This window comes from Carica papaya, chromosome 2 (genome assembly GCF_054855325.1).
Source record: "Carica papaya isolate Zhongbai chromosome 2, ASM5485532v1, whole genome shotgun sequence".
NCBI classification, from domain to species: domain Eukaryota; kingdom Viridiplantae; phylum Streptophyta; class Magnoliopsida; order Brassicales; family Caricaceae; genus Carica; species Carica papaya.
Window position 1 is genome coordinate 3,068,276 of NC_142310.1, and position 22,767 is coordinate 3,091,042.

Below are 22,767 nucleotides of genomic sequence, written 5' to 3' on the forward strand. Positions count from 1 at the left end.
TCCTTCAATGAGACGATGAATGCTTAACTTGGGAAGGAAACAATAAGATCTTAAACGAAATTCCCATAAATTGTTTATATATCTCTAAAAAGAAAATCTGATATTATATATATATATATATATATGCACACGCAAAGTTGAAACGTGGACAAATTATATATAGTCGTAGCTTCGCACATAAGCAGCCACAGGCAATTTCTCCTTATCATGACTATCTATTTAGTTTTTTAAAAGATCATCCGTCAGCTACCATAATTTTCTTTTTAATATTTGGTGTGGAAATTTTAATAAATTGTTTAGATGAACGACCAAATCATACCCTGAAACATCTCTCTGTATATATATACACACCATAAAAACATTTATAGCAGATTAAAACATGTATGTTCTGTCGTCTGATTTAACACCAAGATTATATCAACATTATATTCATACCTCAATCTCTTCATCATCCTGTTTGATAATTTTACCATTATTCCCTTGATAGATTCCGTAAAATAAATCCATGGAAAATCCTCACAAGCTTCGGCTTTCTGATTGTATGGATCCCAAAGTTTATAACCCACATGGTTTTCCATCGTTAGATCATCATCGACACCATACAGGAAATCACGATATATCGCTGCTCGAAAGTAGTGGTTTCTACACTACAAATCATGTTGATAACTTCCATGAAATCGAAGCCAAGGTAGAAAAATCCTCGTCATCATCCTCATTATCATCTTCACCATCATCATCATCATCATCATCATCATCAAGAAGAAAAATGGACGTGCGGTTGATGATGTTGGTAGAGTTTTTCAGGCAACTCTACCTTCAAAGACGTGAGTTGCTGTACAACTTGCTTCCAGGGGTACTTCAAAATGAGTTTGCTGAATTGTTCGAGAAATTTGGCAAGACGGTCTCGCCAGAAAGAGGCAATGATGATCGGGCTGCAGTGACAACGAGTCAGTTGAAGAGGAGTTTAAGCGTTGGCTCACCATCTTTGAGGCCAGAGAGATTTAAGGTTCGCACTGTTGAGGCCGGAGATATTCAAGATGGTGGTAAGTCTAAGCCTCCTGCCGATCCTAAGAAATAGTTAAGCCGGGATATGTATCCTTGTAAATTTTTTAATTAGACGACGAGTATTTTCAAATTTTATTACATAAAACGTGTGAATTCGAGTCATATATTTTGTATATTTTGATTTAAGATGTTGTGATATGTGTCTTATTTTAAGAAAATTGTATCATTATTAATGTATATATTTATATGATTAATAAAGTGTATGTGAATTTCTATATAAACAAAATATATATATTTATAATAAAAAAGTACTTAATCTAAACATTATTTGTTAGATGAATATAGTTATACCATTTACTCTTTAGTTAACCGATAAATAAATACTTTCAAACTCTATTATACGAAAATGTGAGTTGAGTTATAAGTTACGTATTCTGTATATTTTCATTAAAAAATTGTATTACGCATACCACCTTTTAAAATTATGTTATTATTAAGATACACGATTTATATAATTAATAAAACTAATGAATTACTAGAAGAATAAATGGAAACTCAATGTTAGAGAAGGTCCTTTCCCCATCTCATTTTGGTGAGCCAGCCACTAAAAAGACATGTCAATTCACCATAATTGTACTATATATTATTAAAATTAGTCTATTTATTAATCAAATAATTCACCTAGAACTGGAAAAAAAAATAAATTGTTTTCTATCCAGATGAAATTCAATTTTAATAATTTCAAATAAGATCTCCATTATCTTTGAGCTAAAATAAATGTAGAATGCAGACACAATAAGTAATTCAATTATTTGACACTTAAACTTTTATTATTACTATTTAGAGAAGACTTGTTACACATTTCCCATATATGTATTTTGACATATAACAAATTAATTTATCGGTATCGTTTCAGCAGATGAAGTTACAGGGGGTACTGGGTTTTTGTATCCAGAACTGCTGCTTCCATGGTTGATTTCAAGAGCATCAAGTATAGAATCATTTTCAGCAGGGTGACAAAAGCACAAATTCATCTTGCATTCACACTTTCCTGGTGGAAGACAATCAGCTACGGTATTGCATGGAATGTTTATGTTTCTCGCATTACCTGCACTCAGAACTTAATCGCTTAATATACGTACAAACACGAGAGAATATACATAATCAACATATACAAAACGGTAAAATATTACAATAGAACAGTAATGAATACCAAAGGTGTATGAGGAGAAAATTACCGGTGGTAAAAACCAGAAGGAGAACAAGAAAAGTGAACTTGAGAAATGAGGGTGACATCTTCTTTTTGGTGGCTGACTGGGTTATGTATGGTGGCTTAGAGAGAGAGAGAGATAGAGAGAGGTGTATATAATATGAGCTTTGTTAATTTTTTTAATGAAAGTTTGAGCTTCTCTTACTTGTATTTATAGTGGAGATGAACGTGTTGTTATATTTAGAAGAAAAAATCCAATGTAAAATTAAGCAGATACTGGTATAAAAATGAGGATCCTGATAAATCTTCTTAATATAAAGTTGGATTTCACTAAATCATATCTAATTAATACATGATTGTATTTACTAAAAATAGTTATGTACCCTCTATATATATATATATATTCAGTTAGACCCTTTTCAAAATAGGTAAAGAAAAATTTACAGGCCACTTGTTCCAATTAAGTATTTAAAATATTTGTAGTTATCCACTATATATTTATTATACACATAATATAAATTATAAATGAATAATAAAAATAATTAGAAACGTATATTTGTAATACCCGAGATTAATTTTGATATATTTAAAATTAATGTATAAAATATAATTTTTAAATTTTTAAATTTTTATTTAGTGTAAAAATGAAGAAAATAAGTAGATGATGAATTTGAAAATAATTTTGGGAAAAATAGGTCAAAAATTGGGTTCTAGATGTATTTTTGAAACAAAAATCAGATATTAGATATCAAAACACAATTTAGGAAAAATGTCTCACGTAGGACGCTCAATTAGCAGCCCCGATGAACCGGAGCACGCCACATGGCAAGGCACTCTGATGCGATGCCACGGGGGAGGCCACGTTGGCAATCCACATGTCCGCGATCGAATGGTCCAGATTTGTTCCCGCGCGTGTAGACAGTTCAGATATGTTCCCTCTATAAACACGATCGTATGGCCAAATCAAATCACAATGAACGATCCAGATTCACTTCTTATTTAAATGCGATCAAACGGTCCAGATCAAATTGCGATGAACGGTCTAGATTCACTTCTTATTTAAACGCGATCGGACGATGCAGATCAAACGCGATGGATGACCCAAATTAAAATAAAACGGACATAAATACATCCCCTCACACCAAATCATAACCCTAACCGCCAGGCCCTACCAGAGAAAAAGAACTAGTTGCTGGGAAGGGAGCCGCCCGCCGCCGTGCCGGAGCCACCTCCGACCGCCAAAATAGGTAAAAAAATTTAATTCGCTCAAAATTCAATTTTGAACACTCACATGGCCAAATCGGAGCAAAAAGACCGGCAGACAAGCTGAAAATCGCAGGTAAAGCCCGACAGCGTCGCCGCGGAAAAAATAAAAAACCACCTCCGATGAGGCCCTTTCTGATTCCCGTTTCGTGTAATTTTTCAACCATTATATTCATCATTTTGTTTTCCACAGGTTGACCGAAAAAAAAAGGCCCAACTGCGAAGGTGAGCCAGTGGAGCCGTCGCATCGAAAAATTTCACCGTCGATAAGCTTTTATTTTTTGACTTTTTTCGACCAACCGAGCCCCTTTAACGTGTTTTCTTGTAGAAATGAGTATAAAACCGACCAAAATTGGCCAAAAACGGCCAACATGAGGCAAACTGCCGCAGCAAATGGCGGTGTCGTCGCCGAAGCACGGCGCCACCGCCGTGCCGGAATCTTGAAATTGGCCGAAAAGGGTTTTTAACACCGATTTTAGATTTTTTGGGATATTTTTAAGTACTTGAAACGTGTTTTAATCTCAGAAAAAAAAAAATTTAGGGAACCCAAAGACCACTAGTAGTCGTAGCTAAAAACTTAGCATTTCGAACATCAATTCGAGTAAGAATCCCTCACCTTATTTCCTGTTATAGAATTGATGTCTAATTATAAATAATATGATATTTTGAGTAATTTAGAAATATCAATAATTAAATATTACTAATAGAGTCGAAACCGGTTATTTATTACTATTTGTAATGTTTAACTTATTAATGATTTTATAATTTTGAATGCATGATAATACACTGAAATTGATATGATGATTTGTTGTATTTTCTTGATGCATGTATTGCTTGTTTTGCGTGATTTACAGTTTAATTGTGAAATCGAAAATTAAATGTAAATGAAAAATTGTTTGATTAAGTAAGTAAATGAATGGTATCCTTACTAGATATCCTGGGAAATGGTGGACAGACTGGGTATATAGGGAACCTTACCATGAACGTTGTCTTATACTGAATAGGGTACGGAGGATTGGTATTTTGGCGTTCATACCGGATGGGGTATGGGGACGGCTCGTTTCACCCTCATACCGGACGAGGTATTAAGGGATGATATTTTTAGCGTTTATACCGAACGGGGTATGAGAACAGTCGGTTCATTGAAAAAGTTGAATAAGGGTTCGCCCGTAGTGGGGACATCCTTATGAACCCCCATGGATACTAGTAGGCAGATAAAAAGGAAAGGTTGACCGAAGGAAAACACATAACCGCGAAGGTGAGCCAGCAGAGTAGCCACATTGAAAAATCATGCCGCTGGTAAACTTTTATTTTTTGACTTTTTTCGGCCAACCGATGCTCGTTAACATATTTTCTCTTAAGAATGAGTACAAAATCGACCGAAACTGGCAAAAAATGGCCAACCTGAGGCGAACAGTCACTGAGAGCGGCGGTGCCGTCGCCGAAGCAATGCTGCACCGCCTTGCCAGAATTCTGAAATTGAATGAAAAGGGTTTCTAACACCAATTTTGGGTTTTTTGGGGGTATTTCTAGGTATTTGGAGCGTGTTTTAATCTTCAAAAAAAAATTAGAGAATTTGGGGTTTGCTAGTAGGCATAGCTAAAAACTTAGCATTTCAGATATTGATTCGAGTAAGAATCTCTCATCTTATTCCATGTTATGAAATTGAAATCTAATTATAAATAATATGGTATTTTGAGTAATTTAAAAACATCGATAATTAAAGGTTACTGATAGAGGCAAAACGAGTTATTTATTATTATTTGCAATATTTAACTGATTGATAAATTTACATTTTCGAATGCATGATAATATACTGAAATTAGTATGATAATTTGATTGTATTTTCTTGATGTATGTATTGCTTGTTTTGTGTAATTTACTGTTCAATTATGAAATTAAAAATTAAATGTAAATAGAAAATTATTTAATTAAGTGAGTGAATGAATCGTAGCCTTACTAGATATCCTGAGAGATAATGAACGGATCGGGTACATAGGGAACTCTACCGTAAACGTTACCTCATACCGGATATGGTATGGATGATTGGTACTTTGGCGCTCATACCAGACGGGGTATGAGGATGACCCGTTTCACCCTCATACTGAACGGAGTATTGAGTGATGATATTTTTCACACTCATACCGGACGGGGTATGAGGACCGCTGGTTCATTGAAAAAGTTGAATAAGAGTTCACGCATAGTAGGGACATCCTTCTGAACCTCCATAGATACTAGTAGGCAGATACAAAAAAAATTGTTGTTCTGGTTAATTATACATGAGATTATGAGATTGGTTGTGTCATTGCCTCTATAGGTCAGTTTTTAAAATTTCGCTACAGTAAGTATACAATAAATGATTTTACTTATAATAAATTAATTTACTTAAAATAAAAAGTCCATTAGTTGTTTTCATGATTTTTATCGATCTTTATTTCTGTATCGGTGAGTAGTGTGACATTCTTACTAAACTAATATAGCTCACTTTTTCATTACTATTTTAAATTAAGATGACCAATATCCAGATCCCGATTCACAAGAGAGTTGCAAGTAAGATGTTCAGTTTGTTTATTTTTCGTTTATTTTTTTGATTATTAGTTGTTCCTTTAGAATGGTCATTTTTGTATTCCTATTGGGTATTCAGAATTATCGTATAAAGAATGTAAACCCTAACACCATTATTTTATTTCCGCATTTAATTTATAATTTACTTCCTTACAAGTTCTGAGCTATTACAATATTATACAAGAATATATATATATATATATGGAGTAAAGTATATAATATATTAATTGCATTTTTACATATTTTTAAAACATATAATATATTAATTACATTTTTATACATTTTTAAAACATATTTATGGATCAAGTTTAAAGAATAAACATCGTATAAGAATCAAGCAATCCGAGCAAGGTTCAAAATTTATGTTTTAATTTTTCATTTTTTGAACTTTTTAAATTTTTATTAAAATAATTAAAAGAAATTAAATTAATTTTTATAAATCAGATACTACATGAAAATTTAATCAATAAAAAAACAAACATATATCTAACTTACTTTCCCTAATAAATTCACTAATATTATTTATAAAATTGAACTTACAGAAATCAAGTTATATATTTTTTAAAATAGAAAAAAAAACTAAAAATTTAATACAAACTCTAATTTAGATATATAAAAGATAATACATTTTGCCGGATTTTTTTATGAACAAATAGTTTTTTAATGTGAGCTTTGGTGTGTATAACAGATTATTAATTTATTGGGTCCGTTTAAAAATGATCAATTACGATTAAATAGTTATGATTCTTAATGCATTGAGTTAAAATACGAATTTATAATATCTATAGATACTATATTTATAATTTATAATTTTATAATGAAAAAAGTGAAAGACAATAAAAATCATACAATATAAAAATGAGTTATAATTCTCAAATCACACGTGTGTGTTTTATTTATTTTATATTATTCCATCAGCAGTGAAAATTAGTTTTTATAGCTACATGTTGATTTAAAAGATTTACTCCATGACGTGAAAATCTCTTTTGTTATGGATTCAAATACGTTTCTGCGTTCGTTCTTTTTGATTCAGTACGAGTTTGTTTATATTTTTCATATTTAGTTTGAATTAATTTATATCACATTTAATAGTTAACCATACATATGTGTGTTTACATATATATAACATGTGTGGTTAAAAAATTAGAGTTCAGTTTAAGATTTTTAGACATTCTAATTTGAATAGTATTGAATATTCTTTGAGTGAAAAATGGAGTTGAATTTTATGATTAGGGTGGAAGGTGGACCCATTTGCATCTTTTAAAAATTGCAGAAACAACTGTGTCAACTGTCAAGACAGACCATGCATTCACGTCAATTTGTGGAGAAACGCCAACTTCTACATTTATTATTCATGGGCCACTGTAATTCTTTTATTCCATTTTGAATTAAAATTTCGAATATTAATTCAGATAATTATAAATTATATATATATATATGTGTATACAGTTTCAGAACCATTGGCATCGCCATCAGAATTCAGCTTTCAGGATTTGTCTCTTGGAAACCAACTTGAGAGTCTCGAACAACTCCATTATTATTGTGTTGCCCAGACAAAAAAGTTCAACCCTCAGATGTGTACAGAGATTTCATTTACAGATTCTATCTAATCTAAAATCTACTTTCAAGATTTTTTTTTTAAAAAAAAATACTAATTTTTCAGAATCTTTAAATCTTCAACTCTGAAATGATTAGTTCATGATTTCCATGGTGGTCGTGCTTGGGATGTGTTTCATTTATATTGGTTTTTCACTCTGACGCCTATGAAAATCCAACTTCTACCACACCTGTCTTATTGAATACATAAAACTCAGCAGAATATATTATAAATTTAGTTTATAATACTTTATTAAGCAGAATTAAAAATTTAGTTCATCAGTGTGTTGATGATGAACTGTAATGATCAAATTATATTTAAGTATCAGCAAATATATTTATATTTTGTGTGAAAAGAATAATTCGTGATAATTAAATTATGATAATTACAACATGTTAAAAGTTAGATATAAATTTTTATGTACTTAAAAAAATATATATCTTTTTCCTTTTTATAAAAAAATAACATTTTGTCTAACTTATCTTATATTTTTCAAAAATTCAAACAATGTTATCCGAACGAAAGAATTTAATATCAAAAATAGTACACGGAGATGTAAGTAATAATGTTGGTATGTCTATCCAAATAAATGTCAGAAATAGTATATAGTGATGTTGATAGTAATCCATATGTATCATACTTTTCTAAGTTTTTTGGCTAAGATCAATGTTATAATCTCTGTGGTATTATTGTCAATTAAGTATTTGTTTAGTATGCTATGTAAGTATAATCTTATATATTTTTAATACACTTTCACTTATTTTATATATATTAAATAATAATTTTTGTTCATGTATTCGTAGGTATGGGATATAAAATAAATATAAAATATTTCTGTTCGCAATCTCTGAAATTCACGTAGCGCCAAAGCTAAAAACTAAGAAACTCAATAAAAATCTAAAATTACTTAATTATGGATATTAAGAAATCTTAGTTAAATAAACATATGTAAAATATTTTATTACTCATTGAATTCTCATGTACTTTACATAGTATACGTTTTGTAGGCTTATATGTCTTTTAGAAAATTTTAGCCTTTGTTCTACAAGAAAAGAGAAAAGAGAATTCAACTTTTTGTTAACACAATTACTTCAATGGTATTGATATATATGTTTCTTGTCATGAATACAAGGAGGGTTATAGTGTAAAGAGATTGCATAAGCGCCCATCAATATATATACACACAGTCTTCAATTCAGTTCCGACAGTAAAAGCAGGAAAAAGGAAGTAATTCATCAACAGTTTAAGCATCTGCAGAATGCCAGAATCTTGAAGAACAAGTAGCTAATGATACATTTGACTTAAGCTGACTACTGGCCAAACCTGATCATTGAGCGCTACTATATAAAGACCAACAAAGGAAGAAGAAAGGAGATAGATATGTTACTGGAAGATGGTACATATAAGCATGAGCTTACCAGCTTAATGGTTTTATTCATATAAGCAGTTTCGTATATTAATAAGTCAAAGAAACCAGCAGCCTTAATGCATGCTAATTCACATAAAGGACCCAGTTGGGTGGAGATTACAATTAAGTATTATTAGCTTATTATTAATTAAAACAGCTCGTTAATTAATTAATTACTTGAACAGATTAGGAAAACCAGGTCCCGCAAAAGCTGTTCTCTTGACAAATCTCCCCTTCATTCTAGGCCTCTTCTCTGCATTCAATTTCCGAACCTCGTACCTTATTTTCTTCGAAAACAATCTTGTTCTTCTCTTCTCTCTGTATCTTGATACTCTTGCTTCTCTCCCTCCATCACCCATTCCATGGTGTCCTAGCATTCCCATCATTTCACCGTATGGCTGATGAACTTCTGCTCCCTTAATTCCCTGAAATACATAACAGCATACTATTATTTTCTATTTTTGTTATATTGATGGATGAGAAGCCATGAACCAGAGTTACCCTTACCATAAACTCAGGCCAGGATTCGTCAGGGTCAAAATCCGGCCGTTCACCGGTTGTCCATGAAGAATTCTGGCTTGCCCATGCAGTGATCACCGACTCGTAATCCAATCTCAAAAATACTTTATTTTTCTTCTTCTTTTTCTTTTTATTCTTTGAGCCATCAGCTTCTTCACGACAAGAAGCAGAACTTCTATCCTCCTTATCCACCACTCCCTTAACCGCTTTCTCTTCTTCTTCATCTCCACAGGTGGTAGGAGAATCATAATCGAAGCTCAACTCAAAAGGCTCATTACCCATATGGCATTCTCTTATAGCACCTTCAAAATTAGTACCCTCATTTTCTTCTTCAGTCTTCACTAAAGATTTATCATTAACCCCTAATGACCATTCCTTGTTAGTTTCCTTGTCTTCTCTGCAGTCCATTAACCCTAACTCCTCCATTCCAAAACTTCCATTCTCCAATCCCCTCCCCAACAAGCTCTCAACATCAGCTGCAAACTCTGCAAGATCCATATCAGATGGAAGAAACCCATGTAAGACACTCTCCCCTTCTCCATACCCAGATCCAGATACCACAACTTTTGACACATCTCCCACTTCAACACCCATTACAGATTCATTTGACGGCTCAGCAACGTACGGATCGAAAATGGGAACCCTATAAAGAAGATGCTCCTCTTCGTTCTCTTCATGTGAAATCTCATCGGTGCCAAGCTCCGGCACCAGAGGGATTGGGTTGTGATTATCATCCTTTCTACCCTTGTTGCCGGATCGAGGAGTTCGAGCTTTTTTCGTGAAGCCATGGTGCCAAGTGGGGGTACAAGATTGATTCTTGATGAGGCCAGAAGCAGTCTTCAAGCGAACTCTTGCATGTCTTCGAGCAAGTGGGTTAGCCGAGTGGACTGAACCATCACAAGCTTGGCAAAGAAAAGCATCATCAGCAGCACAGTACCAACGAGCTCTTTTCTTTATACAACTGTCACAAGCTCTAGCCGTCTTGCCACCCACGGCGTTGGCTACATTTTTTGTCAAAATCATTTCAAGAAGACACAACGAATCACACCGAGAACCAAACAGAGATTACTGGAATTGAATCATTCCAGAAGAGGGTTTTAAAATGGTGGTATAATAATTTTATTGAGTTGTATGGAAGGTGATGGTTATGTTTGAGTGTGCATGGATGACCCACAACCGCGCTTTTACAGCATTACAACATCACAAAGACTGAGTTGAGAGTTTTGCAGTGCACTTTTAGGTGTGTGTATGTATATATTTCAAGAGCACTTTTGGGGGCTACACAAGACCTTATCTGGATTCTGGTTGGATGAGCATGCAAGATCATCTTGATCTGAGGGTTTCGATTGGCTGGCTGTCTAATCAAGGGGATTTCTAGTGGGCCCAGAGTTGTAAAGGATGAGAATGAAGAGTCCTTGTGTATGTGATCCCATTTAGGGATATACGTATATATATATATATATTCATATATATAGTAATAATTGAAGTGAAGCAGACTCTTTTGTTGCTTGTAATTATCAGACTGCCGTTATAAAGTCTACAGCCCAGATTGCGGTCCCCTTTATCCATTACCTTCTGAGCTTTTTCTCATATACATATTTATACATAAAACTTATTCTTAAACAATAGATACTTATAATTATTTTGTTCTTTGTTTATGATTTATATTATATATATTATAAATATATAGTGGATAACTTCAAATGTTTTAAATACTTAATTGGTACAAGTGGCCTATAATTTTTTCTTTATCCCTTTTGAAAAGGGTCTAAATGAATATATACAAAGGGTATGTAACTACATTTAGTTAATACAATCGTGTATGGATTAGATATGATTTAATGAAATCCAACTTATGTTAAGAAGATTTATCAGGATCCTCATTCTTAGACACATGCAATTAATTTTCATTCTAACAGAGCTCATATCATATATGTAAATCTCTCTCTCTCTCTCTCTCTCTCTCTCTCTCTCTCTAAACTCCCATACAGAACCCAGCCACTGAAGAAAATGTCACTCTCCTTTCTCAAGTTTACTTTCTTGTTCTTCTTGTGGTTTTTACCACTGGTTATTATTTCCTCATACACCTTGGTATTCATTATTGTTCTGTTGTCATATTTCACTGTTTTGTATATGTTGATTATCCGCTACTTATACGTATCTATATATACATATATATATATATTTACTCTTGTGTTTATAGACATATTAAGCAATTAAATTTGAGTGCAGGTAATGCGAGAAACATAAACATTCCATGCAGAACCTCAGCCGATTGTCTTCCACCGGGAAAGTGCGATTGCAGAATGAATTTGTGCGTTTGCCACCCTGCTGAAAATGATGCTGTTCTTGATTCTCTTGAAATCGATCATGGAAGTGGCTGTCCTAGATGCCAGACAGCCAGTTTTAGTACGCCATGCACCGCCACCACCAAAGAAGTAATTTATAAACAAGATAATTTAAAATGTCAAATACATATATGAGAAAAATGTAACAACTCTTCTCCAAAAATTAGGAATATTATGTAATACATAAATTTTGTATTATTTAGCATATTTACGTAAGTTTTATATGACATACATTTATAATTTCTTTACTTATTTATAATTTATATTAATATATTTATTTAAATTTAAAGTTATTGAAAATGGGTATTTTCAATATCTAATCAAACAAATTTAGAAAACTATCAACATCTAATCAAGGAGATTTAGAAAATTATATATTTTAAGAAAATAATGAATTAAATAAACACGTAAATAAAATATTTTAAAACATAATAAATTAAATAGATAGACGTACATTTATCTGAGTCACATGTATATAATATATTCATATTTAATAATTTTTTTACAAAATAGTAACACAAGATTTTGTATTTTGAAATTTATTGGAAAATCATATTTTTCAGATTTATACTACTTCAGTTTCAATGAAATTATTTATTAATTACAAATATGATATCATCAAATCAAATTTTTTATTGAGAATATTTATTACGATTGTTATAATTAGTTAATATATTTTTCTTCTAAATACAACAAAATGCTCATCTCAATATAAATACAAGTAAGAGAAGCTCAAACTTTCACTCAAAAATTAACAAACCTCACATCACACACACATATATATATATATATATATATATATATATATATCTCCCTGTAAGCCACCATCCATAAACCAGCCACTAGAGAGAAAATGTCACTCTCTTTTCGCAAGTTTACTTCTTCTCTTCTTCTTCTTCTTCTTGTCGTTTTTACGATCGGTAATTATTTCCTCATACACTTTTGATATTTATAGTTGTTCTATCGTAACATTTTACTTGTTTATACGTGCTGATTATGTACTACTTGTAAATACATATGTTTTCTCTTGTGTTTACAGAGATATTAAGTGATTGAGTTTGAATGCAGGTATGCAACAATGGGCAAATGCGAGGAACATAAACATTCCATGCAAAACCGTAGATGATTGTACTCCACCAGGAAAGTGTGAATGCAGAATGAATTTATGCTTCTGTCACCCTGCTGAAGAAAAATCTATATTTGATGCTCTTCAAATCAATCATCGAAGTGGCGGTTTCGGATGCAAAAAATCTGTACGCCGCGCAGATTCATCATCGGCCGAAATGATACCGAAAAATTGATTTGTTAAACATTGTCAAGAGAAAAGTGTAACAACTCTTCGCCACAAATTAATTAATAAGTAATCGTAATTATGGAAATATAATGGTTTGATTCTATTGAATAAATGTAAGGTTTATATATACCTAATAAGATGAGATTAGTGGAATTAAATATTTTAATTTTATTTAATTATTTAATTTATGAGATTTTCTGTGAATCAAATTATTTATTATAATTATGAAAATGCATCATTAATTAATTCCTTTAATAATAATAAAAATTTTGGTGTCAAATAATTGAAGATGGTCTGGATCTGCTAAGAACCATAGAGATCCAATGGGGGGGATGAAGCAAGCCCATAAATAAAATGGCCCACAAAAATGGTTTTTTGAGTTAAAAATTTTCTCTTTTAGCTTTTCCCTGCAAATAGGGTTGTTGTCTGTGATGATCACCGATAAGCTACTGTTGATCGGAAAGGTTCAGATTTAGGTCTTATTGTCCGGCTCTGGGCGCTCCTTGTAAGTTATCCATGGTTTCCCTTTTATCTAATTTGGAACAGAAAGCTCAAAATGATACGATAAAAACCACGTTCTTCATCTGTGACGCTATACTCACTGCATTTGTTACAGTTTGCAAAACTCACTTTCTTTTATCTATCCGCTTTAACGGGCTTAAATGCTATAAAATATTTATGGTGATAAAGAATGCAATGTTTTGTAATTTTGGTATTACACTAAGCCCTGTGGGAATTGGTTGGAAATGTTTGGTGAATGTGAATGAACTTTTTCTCATAGTTTCTAGCAAAGGTTTTCTAGGTTCGAATCGTTTATTTTCTTAACCATAATCAGTGACTAAACCCTGGAGATGCTAATGGGATTATTAAAGACAATTGCTTTAGCTCCTGAAGGAAATGGTGAAACTGTTTATAGCTTGTGCCATTTTAGATTTTTTTTTTTTTTTTGGTTTTCTTTTGGGTGTTAGTGGAATACAATTGCTTTTCTACGGGTGTTTGTGATGTTTATTGGAGATTGAATGACAAATAACCTTGAGACATGCTAATTAGAGATGCAGTAGTTTCGTGTTCACGAATCTTTGTATTCAATTATTGTTTGTAAGATAGAATGCAGTTATCGTAAGCTATTTAACATCTCCTTCCCTTATATGTAAGCTGGTACTTATTATTGTTGGATTCTTTATTCTGCTGCATCAAATGATGGATGACATAAACCTCTTGCAGTTTCCTGTCTTTAGATGATGCGACCCAGCCACTTTAGTTAAAAGCTTTTTTGTAAGAGCTTTTAACTCTCAGTAATTGATGGGACCAAGTGAGTTAAATTTATATAATCAATACTAATATAGGTTAAAGTTATAAAAATCAGATTTTTCTTGGAAGAATGGTCTGCCATTGTGAATGGAAAATTCAGATTTATTGGTCTAGTTACTTGGAAACAGAGGTACGGCTTGTTGAAATAGGGAGCCTTTCTATGAATCGGCAATACCAGAATCCACATGGTGATGCCACATATTTGAACGGGCGTAATGAAGCATCAGAGTAGTCATTAAATGGCATTACTCTTACAGCTTTGCTTTAGTAGATGATTAAGTATCCATTTTGGTTTTCCTTTTATTCTCTGTTTCACCTGAACAGAAGTTGTGCTTTCAGTAATTTGTGACTTGCATAGTTTTGCAGGATCTAATTATGGCTGGAAGAAATCATATGCCTCGTCGTCCTGATAATTACCGGAGTTTCCGTCATGGGCCACGGCCTGTTTTGAGTCAAAGATCAGGACCCCTGCACATTCATCCAGCAATTTTAGAAGAGGAACTTGAGATGCAATATAGGGAGATGCAGCAGATTATTTCTGAGAATCGGCTTGTTGTTGATGATAATACGCATCTTCAAAGGGAGCTGGCAACTGCAAAAGATGATATTCATCAATTAGAACAGGTCATACCTAGACTTCAAGCTGAGAAGGAGGTACATGCCAGGGAGTTGATAGAGAGAGGATTGAAGCTGGAAGCTGAGCTTCGTGCTTCTGTGCCTCTCAATGAAGAGGTTGTCCAATTAAGGACGGAAGTTCAGCATTTGACTAGTTTGCGGCAGGAATTGACGTCTCAAGTCAAAGGATTTACTCAGGATGTTACTCATTTAGAGACTGAGAACAAGCAGCTAACTACCATGAGGTCTGATATAGAAGCACTGCACGAGGATCTTGTTGAGGCCAGGTTCGAAATAGGACCTCTGTTTCGGTTGAATTCTTTGGTTGAGTTTTTCCTGCTTTCTGTCTTTTCATGGTTGGGGTGTAAGCATTGTACTAGTATTATGGGTTGTTGTGTTGTCAAATTTTATGAAATAATGAAACTGATATGTCATCTTATAGGAGAGCTTTTGAGTATGAAAGAAAAGCCAACGAGGAACAATTTGAACAGAAGCAAGCAATGGAGAAAAACCTTGTTAGCATGGCTCGTGAGATTGAGAAGCTACGTGCAGAGAAGCTGAATGCGGAGAGAAGGGATCGAGGTCCTTCCTTGTCTCTCCCTTTTACATCTATCCTCATATTCTTGTTGTTATCATCACAAACCGTGGCCTCTGAAAATGCTTTTGCTCTTTTTGTATAGGTGGTGGAAGTTACATGTTAAATGGAAGCCCTGAAATGAGATATGGTGGTGTTACTCTTGGTGATGGATCTGGTGGCAGATGGACACCTTATGATAAGCATGTTCGTCATGGACGGTGAAGGACTGCTCTATGTGGAATTGGCATGTATAGGTTTTAGCTTCTTTTGTTGGGAGTTTGTAAACGCTAGAAAGTATTTGACGTTGAAGCATATTGTTTTGAACTAATTTGATCTTCCCGTTATCTCCTTTTGAGCCGTATGAATCATTCTTTTTTGGTTTTAGGAAATCACACAAGTCTTTAATATTATAATGAAGTTACGGTTGTGGCTATTTTCATTATTTTCCCTTTTGAATTATTAGTTACATTACAATTAGTTTCTGAAAGTTCTTTTGTTGCAATTCAAAATTTTCAGGCACTCTTTGCACTTTTTCTTTTCTGCATATAACATCAAGAATGGAATAAATCAAATTTAAAATGACTAGTTAGTAAACTTACACCCTTCTGCCTCAACTGGTCTCAAGGGATGGATGTAAACCTTCCCCATTTCAAAAGAAAAAAAAAAACTACAAAAAGATCTCATCTGTCTAAAGAAATAACTATCTCTAGACTACAATAAATATATTGCAGGAGACTCGGGGTAATCCTCTCACTAATTCAGAGATTCCTTTCAAAACCTTTTGTATTCCTTAAATTATGCATGATCTTCAGAACTGCTTAAGAGCTTTCTTTCAAAGCCTTTGATATGGCTTGGATTGTAGAAGGAGATGTACGGCAACAACCCCCGATGAGTTTAGCTCCCAAGTCACGCCATCTTGTTGCAAACACCTCAAATTTGTCATCGCCAAAACATTTCGATGGCTGTTGATCAGAATCACAATATGAATTCAATAATCATCAAATCAATTGTATGTGCAGGCAAGCGTGCACATGATGGTGGATGATAGAAAGGGAGAAGAGTAACTCACCAGCCATCTCTTTGCTCTGCCATCCCATACCTCCCCACTATTCGGATAAACAACTATTGCCTTTTGAGTTAACTGGAAACAAAGAAACACTGCAACTCAAAATGTGAAAGAAGCACATCTCCATCGATTTCAATATCTTTGAGCCCGAATTTTTCATGTCTTTAAGAAGATAAGTATGGAAAGAGAAAAATTTGGATAAACAACTATTGCCTTTTGAGTTAACTGGAAACAAAGAAACACTGCAACTCAAAATGTGAAAGAAGCACATCTCCATCGATTTCAATATCTTTGAGCCCGAATTTTTCATGTCTTTAAGAAGATGAGTATGGAAAGAGAAAAATTTACGAGGGGATGCGAGAAAATGGAGAATATCCGGAGTAATACCTTCGTAAATTTAGAAATGAGACTTTCTGTAAAATGGGGAGGTGCACAGTTTATGCCTACAGCATTTACTTTGTTAGTCTTGTTTATCATGTTAAGACACTCTTCAAAAGTCTCTCCTGATGGTGCATTCTGACCATCGACGGTACTGAAGCAAATCCAAGATGGAATTTGAATGTTTTCTTCTTCAAGAAGCTCGATACAGGCCTACAACATTTGATATTTTGAATATTAATACGCTTGTAAGGTGTAAGTGCCAATCGAGAAATGACTCCGATCAATTAAATGGAGTAATGCAGCAGAGTCATATTTTTATTTGGAAATCTGTAAATCATTAATACACTCTAGAAAGTGAAAGAACAGAGTCGATACCTGAGCTTCAAGTTTATTAGGAATGGTCTCAAAAGCAAGCAAATCAGCACCGGCCTCCACAAGAACTTGCAGTCTACGCCGATGAAAATCTTTCAGCTTATCCAAGTTTACATCTGGTCCATAACACCCACTGTGAACAGAGGATGGACAACATTATCATGACATGATTATGTTAAGTGCATTTATATAATTACAAGCACGAATAACATTAAGAACCAATTGCATATATCTTATACTAACATTTACACAGATCGTCGACAACGCACCTGTATTCTGAACCATCAGCAAGATAAGCTCCATAGCTTCCAATTGAGGCCGCAACCAGAGCTCGATTGTAACTATGCCCAGGAGTAGTTGTTATGGCATCCCAGAACTTGTCACGAGCTTCAACAGCCAATTTGACACTCTTCTGTAGTAAGGATTCACTTTCTTCAATGGACAATCCCCTGGAGAGAAATCCAGGGATGGTGGCCTGTAAAAATAGAAAGAATTTTTCATTATAATAATTGAAAATCAAAACAGAAGTTCCCAGATCAAAGAAATAATAGCATTTATCTTGTTTGAGAAAGCAAATAGGATCAGATTAATCAACAACCAAAATGACTTCTTTTGGCATCAAATTTAGCAGGAAACATGTGACTGACCATCTAACACAAAAAGACAATAACAAATCCACTCAAGTTTTTCTTTTTTTTTTTTCCTAGAATGGATATAGAACTCAAGGCAAGAATAATACAATAACTCAGTTATATACAAGCAGATAAGAGTCAAAATAGATCTAACTATTGAACTAAAACATGAAATGTAAATAAACAGACCTGGTAAGATGAAGTTATTAAGATATCAGCACCAGCCTCCAGGTATTCCATATGAACCTGCATATACGACCCAGATATTACCAACGAATATCACTAAAGATTACATTGAACCCAATAAAATATAGCTAAATGAGTACATTTTGCAGAGGAAAAAAAACAAACAGATTGAGCCCGGAAATGGGATTAATAAAAGAAAAAAATAAGAAACCCATAAAAAAAACAAAAAAAAAGCATTTAAGAAAACGTATTGTACCCGCTTGATGAGGTCTGGGTCTTTAATCAAGCAAATGGCGCTCCAAAGAGGGTCTTTAATGGAAGCGCCGTGTCTCTCGAGCTGTGTAGCGAAACCTCCATCAATGACTGCACAGCCTCCTGCTCTCTCGATCAATTCCTCCAACAATGTCCGTCTCTCGTCAAAGCCCATTGCTGCAGTTTTTCCTCGTTATCGTCGCTGTGTTTTTTGAAATGCAAGAGGAAAGGAGATTTTGTAAAGATTGGGTTGCAGAGATGGCTTAAATAGTTGAAGTAACAGAGGGTGAAGTTTCGTTGGTTGGTGAATGAGGACGATATAAGGTTTAGGTTCTGAAAGGTTTTGGCTTTGAATGGCAGAAGCAAGCAAGGTTTTTTCTATTTTTATTATTATTATTTGCTCACTGTTAATTTTGCTAATCAAGAAATTTCAAATGTGGATTTAGTAAAATTAAATCATAAATACTATGATCTTATTAATTCGTAAATCAAAAATATTTACTTTTATAATTATCAATCGGAGTAAAAATATCACGCAAGTCAAAAATAGAAAATTCGAGTCTCGAATAATCAAATTTCGGAAACTAAAAGGGAAGAAAACGTGGAGATTTGATTGTATTGTTTTTTTACCAAATCAGTTGACATAATATTTGTTTGGTGTGAGTAAGAGATTTGAACCAATTCAAGAATTTGATTCGTGTAAAAATTGTCAAAATTAATTTATTACAATTTTTTGGGGGGGTCAAACTATTATTTGTTTATAATTCTATACACTTAAATATTCTAAAAATAAAATATTTGTAAGAGAGAATACAATATATATATATATATATATACATGTAGAATAATCGAATTGAATTTTTTTACAAAAAGAAGTTGGTGGATTGACTGGTTATGAAAGGGAAATAGGGGGAAGGGGTTGGTGGTAATGGTAGAAAGGCGATGACTTGAAATTTAGCATATGAACTTGTTCACCGACTCAAGGCATGCCTTCTTGGTCGTAGGCCCTACATTACATTATACATATATATATATATATATGTATAGATGCCAAATGTCAAATTCAAGTCATCTTAGAAGGTATGGTGGTCGTGGGTCAAAATTCAAAAACATTGAATTCTAACATTACAATGTTATTATATATATATATATATTGTATTTTGTGTGTATGTATATACATATTGTATATACATATTGAGGAAATAACGAATGAGTTAGAGTAAAGGGTGCATGTCTGTTCGGTCCGGTTGGCAACACGCTTTGCCAAATCTAATCTATCTATTCCTTTACGCGCATATTAGCGGCGCTTTTTCTTTTAAATAAATACACCAATTCTTAATTTAATATACAATATATACATATATATATATATATATACACAATAATTAATTTAGTAATAATACTTAATTAATTACAAATATTTTTATATCCTGAAATTTTGGACCCTAATTTTTCAGACCCACAAATTGCATGGGCTCTTCTAATAAGGAGATTGGGCCTTGGTTTTAGATGGACCATTCACTATAACATCTATATGTCAATTTCTTTATATATATATATATATATTTCTTTTTTCTTGCTGGTTAGCAAAGCAAATAGAGTTAATGTTTGTTATTTGTGAATTCTATTAGTTTGCACAAATTGTTTATTTTTATTAGGTTCGGTAGTGTGATTGTGTAATCTATATATTTGACAATAATTTTATTTGCAATATCTGTAAAAAGAATAACAGTTCAATTTTTATGACTATTCGCATTTAAAAGTTTCTTTTTAAATGAAAAATAGACCAATAAAACTTCATATGTGATGATGGGTTACCTTACTGTTAAAATTCTAGCGAGAGTGTCATTCATGTTTTATGTGATCGTCTGACTTTCAAACTGATAAAAGTTGAATTTATTGATAAAAATATACTAATGAGTTTCATATGTTTCGATGAGTATGTAGATTTACTGAAAAGATAAGTTAATGCTCGTAGCATTGCTAGATAGAGATCTAGTTTTGTAATTAATGCCTAGTCATTTTGGAAGATGAGGAACGAAGTGGTTCGTGGTCTCACTTTAAGAGCACCATTGAGCTATGGTATTATCAATATGACATTTGAGTTTTACATTTTGTACATGTAAATCAATTAGAAACTTGGTATTGTTGATTAAAATAAATAAATTGAACTAGATTGGAAAACTTTATTAAGGAAATATGTTTAAGCTCAATAATGATGACTCTGTATATGATGAACTGAGTAACAACACGACATATGGTCTTATTCATAACAGTAGAAACAAATGGATAACTGAATTCATGTATCAAATTAACAATATCTATACTATGACAATTAAAATATTAGACATTGAAAAATATCAAGTTAATTTAGGACATGGAGATCAGAAGGTTAATCATTGCGGTGGACTTGGTTCTTACCATTTTGCTCTAATAGGTGGACAGTTCAAGTCACCACAACCACATGCGACTATGAATTAAATTAAAGAGCTTCTCCCTTGTGATTACAAAATTTGTATTTGTCACATTTTCCACGAAGCTAACACTTGTATGAACTATATGGCTTAATGGGCACACCACCTATATTAAATAATGATTAAGTTAAGAGTGACAAACTTAACTGTGAACTTAAACAAGACTTTATGAGTAAGATTATAAAGGAACTCATGGAATTACAACAGTAATAACATGATAAAATTATTTTAAAATCACAAAAATTAAAGACATCCTAAAATTTAAATTGATCTTTATTTAAAATAATAAGATAAGTAGGAATTTTCTCGTTAAGATTTTAAAAATTATGTCAACTAACATGGAAGTAATTAAAAAAAAACAGCTAAGTGAGTAACACTCAAAATCTCACCAAACCCACTTGACCCGGATCATATTTAAGGATAAGTATTGGGATAAATGATACAAATCATATCCCTGTTTTCTCGTGTAAGTATATGATCGAGAGGTATAATTTTACGGAAATTTTGAGTTAGTTGACAAGAATTAAACACTTTTTTTAATGAATTTAATACAAATTTAAACTTTAATCTAAACTTAATTTGAAAAATCTTCACCTACTTGTTCCCTCACATTAGAAATCGGTTTCGGTGATAGAATATAATATCATTATTAATGCATATATCATGCATGCACGTCTAGTCTTTATCATTGCAATTATTAGATATAGCAAATTTTTTGACTAAACTTTAATTGGTAATTAATTATCTTGGCCAATATTTACACACCACGTTGAAAAATTAGATGCTGCTAAATTATAAGTATCACCTGCTTTAATCGATTATTTATTATAAATTTATATATATATATATATATTAAATTATTAGACAATTTATTTGATTTTTTTTTTTTTTAAAAATAAATAATTGGTCACGACTTTGACAATTCAATCAAGTTTATGTCATTAATTTTCTTGGTGACGTCTAAGTAAGACCAAATAATTTAATTTTTCTAAATAAATTTATTATGATTTGAAAGAATTATTGATAGAACAAGAAAATTAATTATTACTCCTTTATTTAGTAGTTTTTTCTATTTATAGAATAAATTAAAAATAAAAAATTACAATTTTTATTTATTTATTTAATATCATCATTTCATTATGTTATAATATTTTTAAATCGTTTTATTCTTAATAATTATTAGGTAGATCCGATTTTGATACACGTTATTTTTCAATTAGTTATATCTCTATATTAAATATCATATTAAATATATATATATATATAACTTTTTTTTTTTTATGTCAGATGTTACGTGTTAACGTATGTAAAAACGTAACGAGGCAAAAGATATCACGTACTAATATTAACGATTAACTAATACAATATTTTTTAAAAAAATTATATAAGAATTGATATGATATAAAAATGATATTTTTTAGCCATCCAATAAGTAGGCTCCATTAATATGGCGGCCTTGAAGGAAAATGTTCCAATCACCACCTAAAAAAATTTTGAGCTTTGCTTTTTGGGATTCAAAATTTAATGGAACAAAATAAACTTAACATATACTTTAGACTCGACTCGACTTAAAGTAGCTGAGTAGTTGGTTGGTGAGAATTTCGTAGACAAATATCATTATATGTATATGTGTGTGTATGTATATATATATATATATATATATATATATATATAATATCTTCCATTTAATTC

The 22,767-nt window shown here is 32.3% G+C and overlaps 4 protein-coding genes and 1 long non-coding RNA gene across 9 annotated transcripts; 2 read left to right on the forward strand and 3 right to left on the reverse strand.

Moving 5' to 3' along the window:
* Nucleotides 1-215: 215 nt before the first annotated feature.
* On the forward strand, nt 216-1,205 carry LOC148268672 (uncharacterized). Its single transcript, XM_088212302.1, has one exon. It carries the CDS (start codon nt 506-508, stop codon nt 1,076-1,078), a length of 573 nt encoding a protein of 190 aa, XP_088068428.1. The 5' UTR covers nt 216-505; the 3' UTR covers nt 1,079-1,205.
* A 608-nt stretch (nt 1,206-1,813) lies between these two features.
* Nucleotides 1,814-2,374, reverse strand: LOC148268673 (uncharacterized). Its single transcript, XR_015816705.1, has 2 exons — nt 2,244-2,374; nt 1,814-2,113 (listed from the first exon to the last, which is right to left on the reverse strand). It is a non-coding gene; the product is annotated as an uncharacterized LOC148268673 (long non-coding RNA).
* A 6,663-nt stretch (nt 2,375-9,037) lies between these two features.
* BBX15 (B-box type zinc finger protein with CCT domain-containing protein) lies at nt 9,038-10,729 on the reverse strand. Its single transcript, XM_022048557.2, has 2 exons — nt 9,556-10,729; nt 9,038-9,473 (listed from the first exon to the last, which is right to left on the reverse strand). The coding sequence occupies exons 1-2, from the start codon at nt 10,588-10,590 to the stop codon at nt 9,222-9,224; spliced, it is 1,287 nt and encodes a 428-aa protein (XP_021904249.2). The 5' UTR covers nt 10,591-10,729; the 3' UTR covers nt 9,038-9,221.
* Nucleotides 10,730-13,560: 2,831 nt separating this feature from the next.
* On the forward strand, nt 13,561-16,154 carry LOC110819347 (protein FLX-like 3). 4 transcript variants are annotated; one of them, XM_088212683.1, is made up of 5 exons: nt 13,586-13,714; nt 14,434-14,521; nt 14,879-15,422; nt 15,578-15,717; nt 15,816-16,154. In XM_088212683.1, the coding sequence occupies exons 2-5, from the start codon at nt 14,512-14,514 to the stop codon at nt 15,932-15,934; spliced, it is 813 nt and encodes a 270-aa protein (XP_088068809.1). In that variant the 5' UTR covers nt 13,586-13,714; nt 14,434-14,511; the 3' UTR covers nt 15,935-16,154. The 4 variants fall into 4 exon arrangements, with proteins under 4 accessions (XP_088068810.1, XP_088068809.1, XP_088068812.1 ...); XM_088212686.1 differs by having other exon boundaries at nt 14,887-15,422; XM_088212684.1 differs by lacking the exon at nt 14,434-14,521 and having other exon boundaries at nt 13,561-13,714; nt 14,887-15,422.
* A 116-nt stretch (nt 16,155-16,270) lies between these two features.
* HMT-1 (Homocysteine S-methyltransferase family protein) lies at nt 16,271-18,960 on the reverse strand. 2 transcript variants are annotated; one of them, XM_022048416.2, is made up of 7 exons: nt 18,606-18,958; nt 18,353-18,409; nt 17,801-18,006; nt 17,535-17,664; nt 17,166-17,369; nt 16,782-16,853; nt 16,271-16,674 (listed from the first exon to the last, which is right to left on the reverse strand). In XM_022048416.2, the coding sequence occupies exons 1-7, from the start codon at nt 18,774-18,776 to the stop codon at nt 16,531-16,533; spliced, it is 984 nt and encodes a 327-aa protein (XP_021904108.1). In that variant the 5' UTR covers nt 18,777-18,958; the 3' UTR covers nt 16,271-16,530. The 2 variants fall into 2 exon arrangements, with proteins under 2 accessions (XP_021904108.1, XP_021904109.1); XM_022048417.2 differs by lacking the exons at nt 16,271-16,674; nt 16,782-16,853 and adding an exon at nt 16,886-17,003 and having other exon boundaries at nt 18,606-18,960.
* Nucleotides 18,961-22,767: the final 3,807 nt, after the last annotated feature.

Coding starts and splice junctions, on each gene's coding strand:
- BBX15 (XM_022048557.2), bottom strand. CDS start 10,590: ATGATTTTGACAAAAAATGTAGCCAACGCCGTGGGTGGCAAGACGGCT. Junction 9,474..9,555: donor AATCCTGGCCTGAGTTTATG/GTAAGGGTAACT, acceptor TATGTATTTCAG/GGAATTAAGGGAGCAGAAGT.
- LOC148268672 (XM_088212302.1), top strand. CDS start 506: ATGGAAAATCCTCACAAGCTTCGGCTTTCTGATTGTATGGATCCCAAA.
- LOC110819347 (XM_088212683.1), top strand. Junction 15,423..15,577: donor GAGGATCTTGTTGAGGCCAG/GTTCGAAATAGG, acceptor GTCATCTTATAG/GAGAGCTTTTGAGTATGAAA. Junction 15,718..15,815: donor TGCGGAGAGAAGGGATCGAG/GTCCTTCCTTGT, acceptor CTTTTTGTATAG/GTGGTGGAAGTTACATGTTA.
- HMT-1 (XM_022048416.2), bottom strand. CDS start 18,776: ATGGGCTTTGACGAGAGACGGACATTGTTGGAGGAATTGATCGAGAGA. Junction 18,410..18,605: donor ACCCAGACCTCATCAAGCGG/GTACAATACGTT, acceptor TCGTATATGCAG/GTTCATATGGAATACCTGGA. Junction 16,675..16,781: donor GCAGAGCAAAGAGATGGCTG/GTGAGTTACTCT, acceptor TCTGATCAACAG/CCATCGAAATGTTTTGGCGA.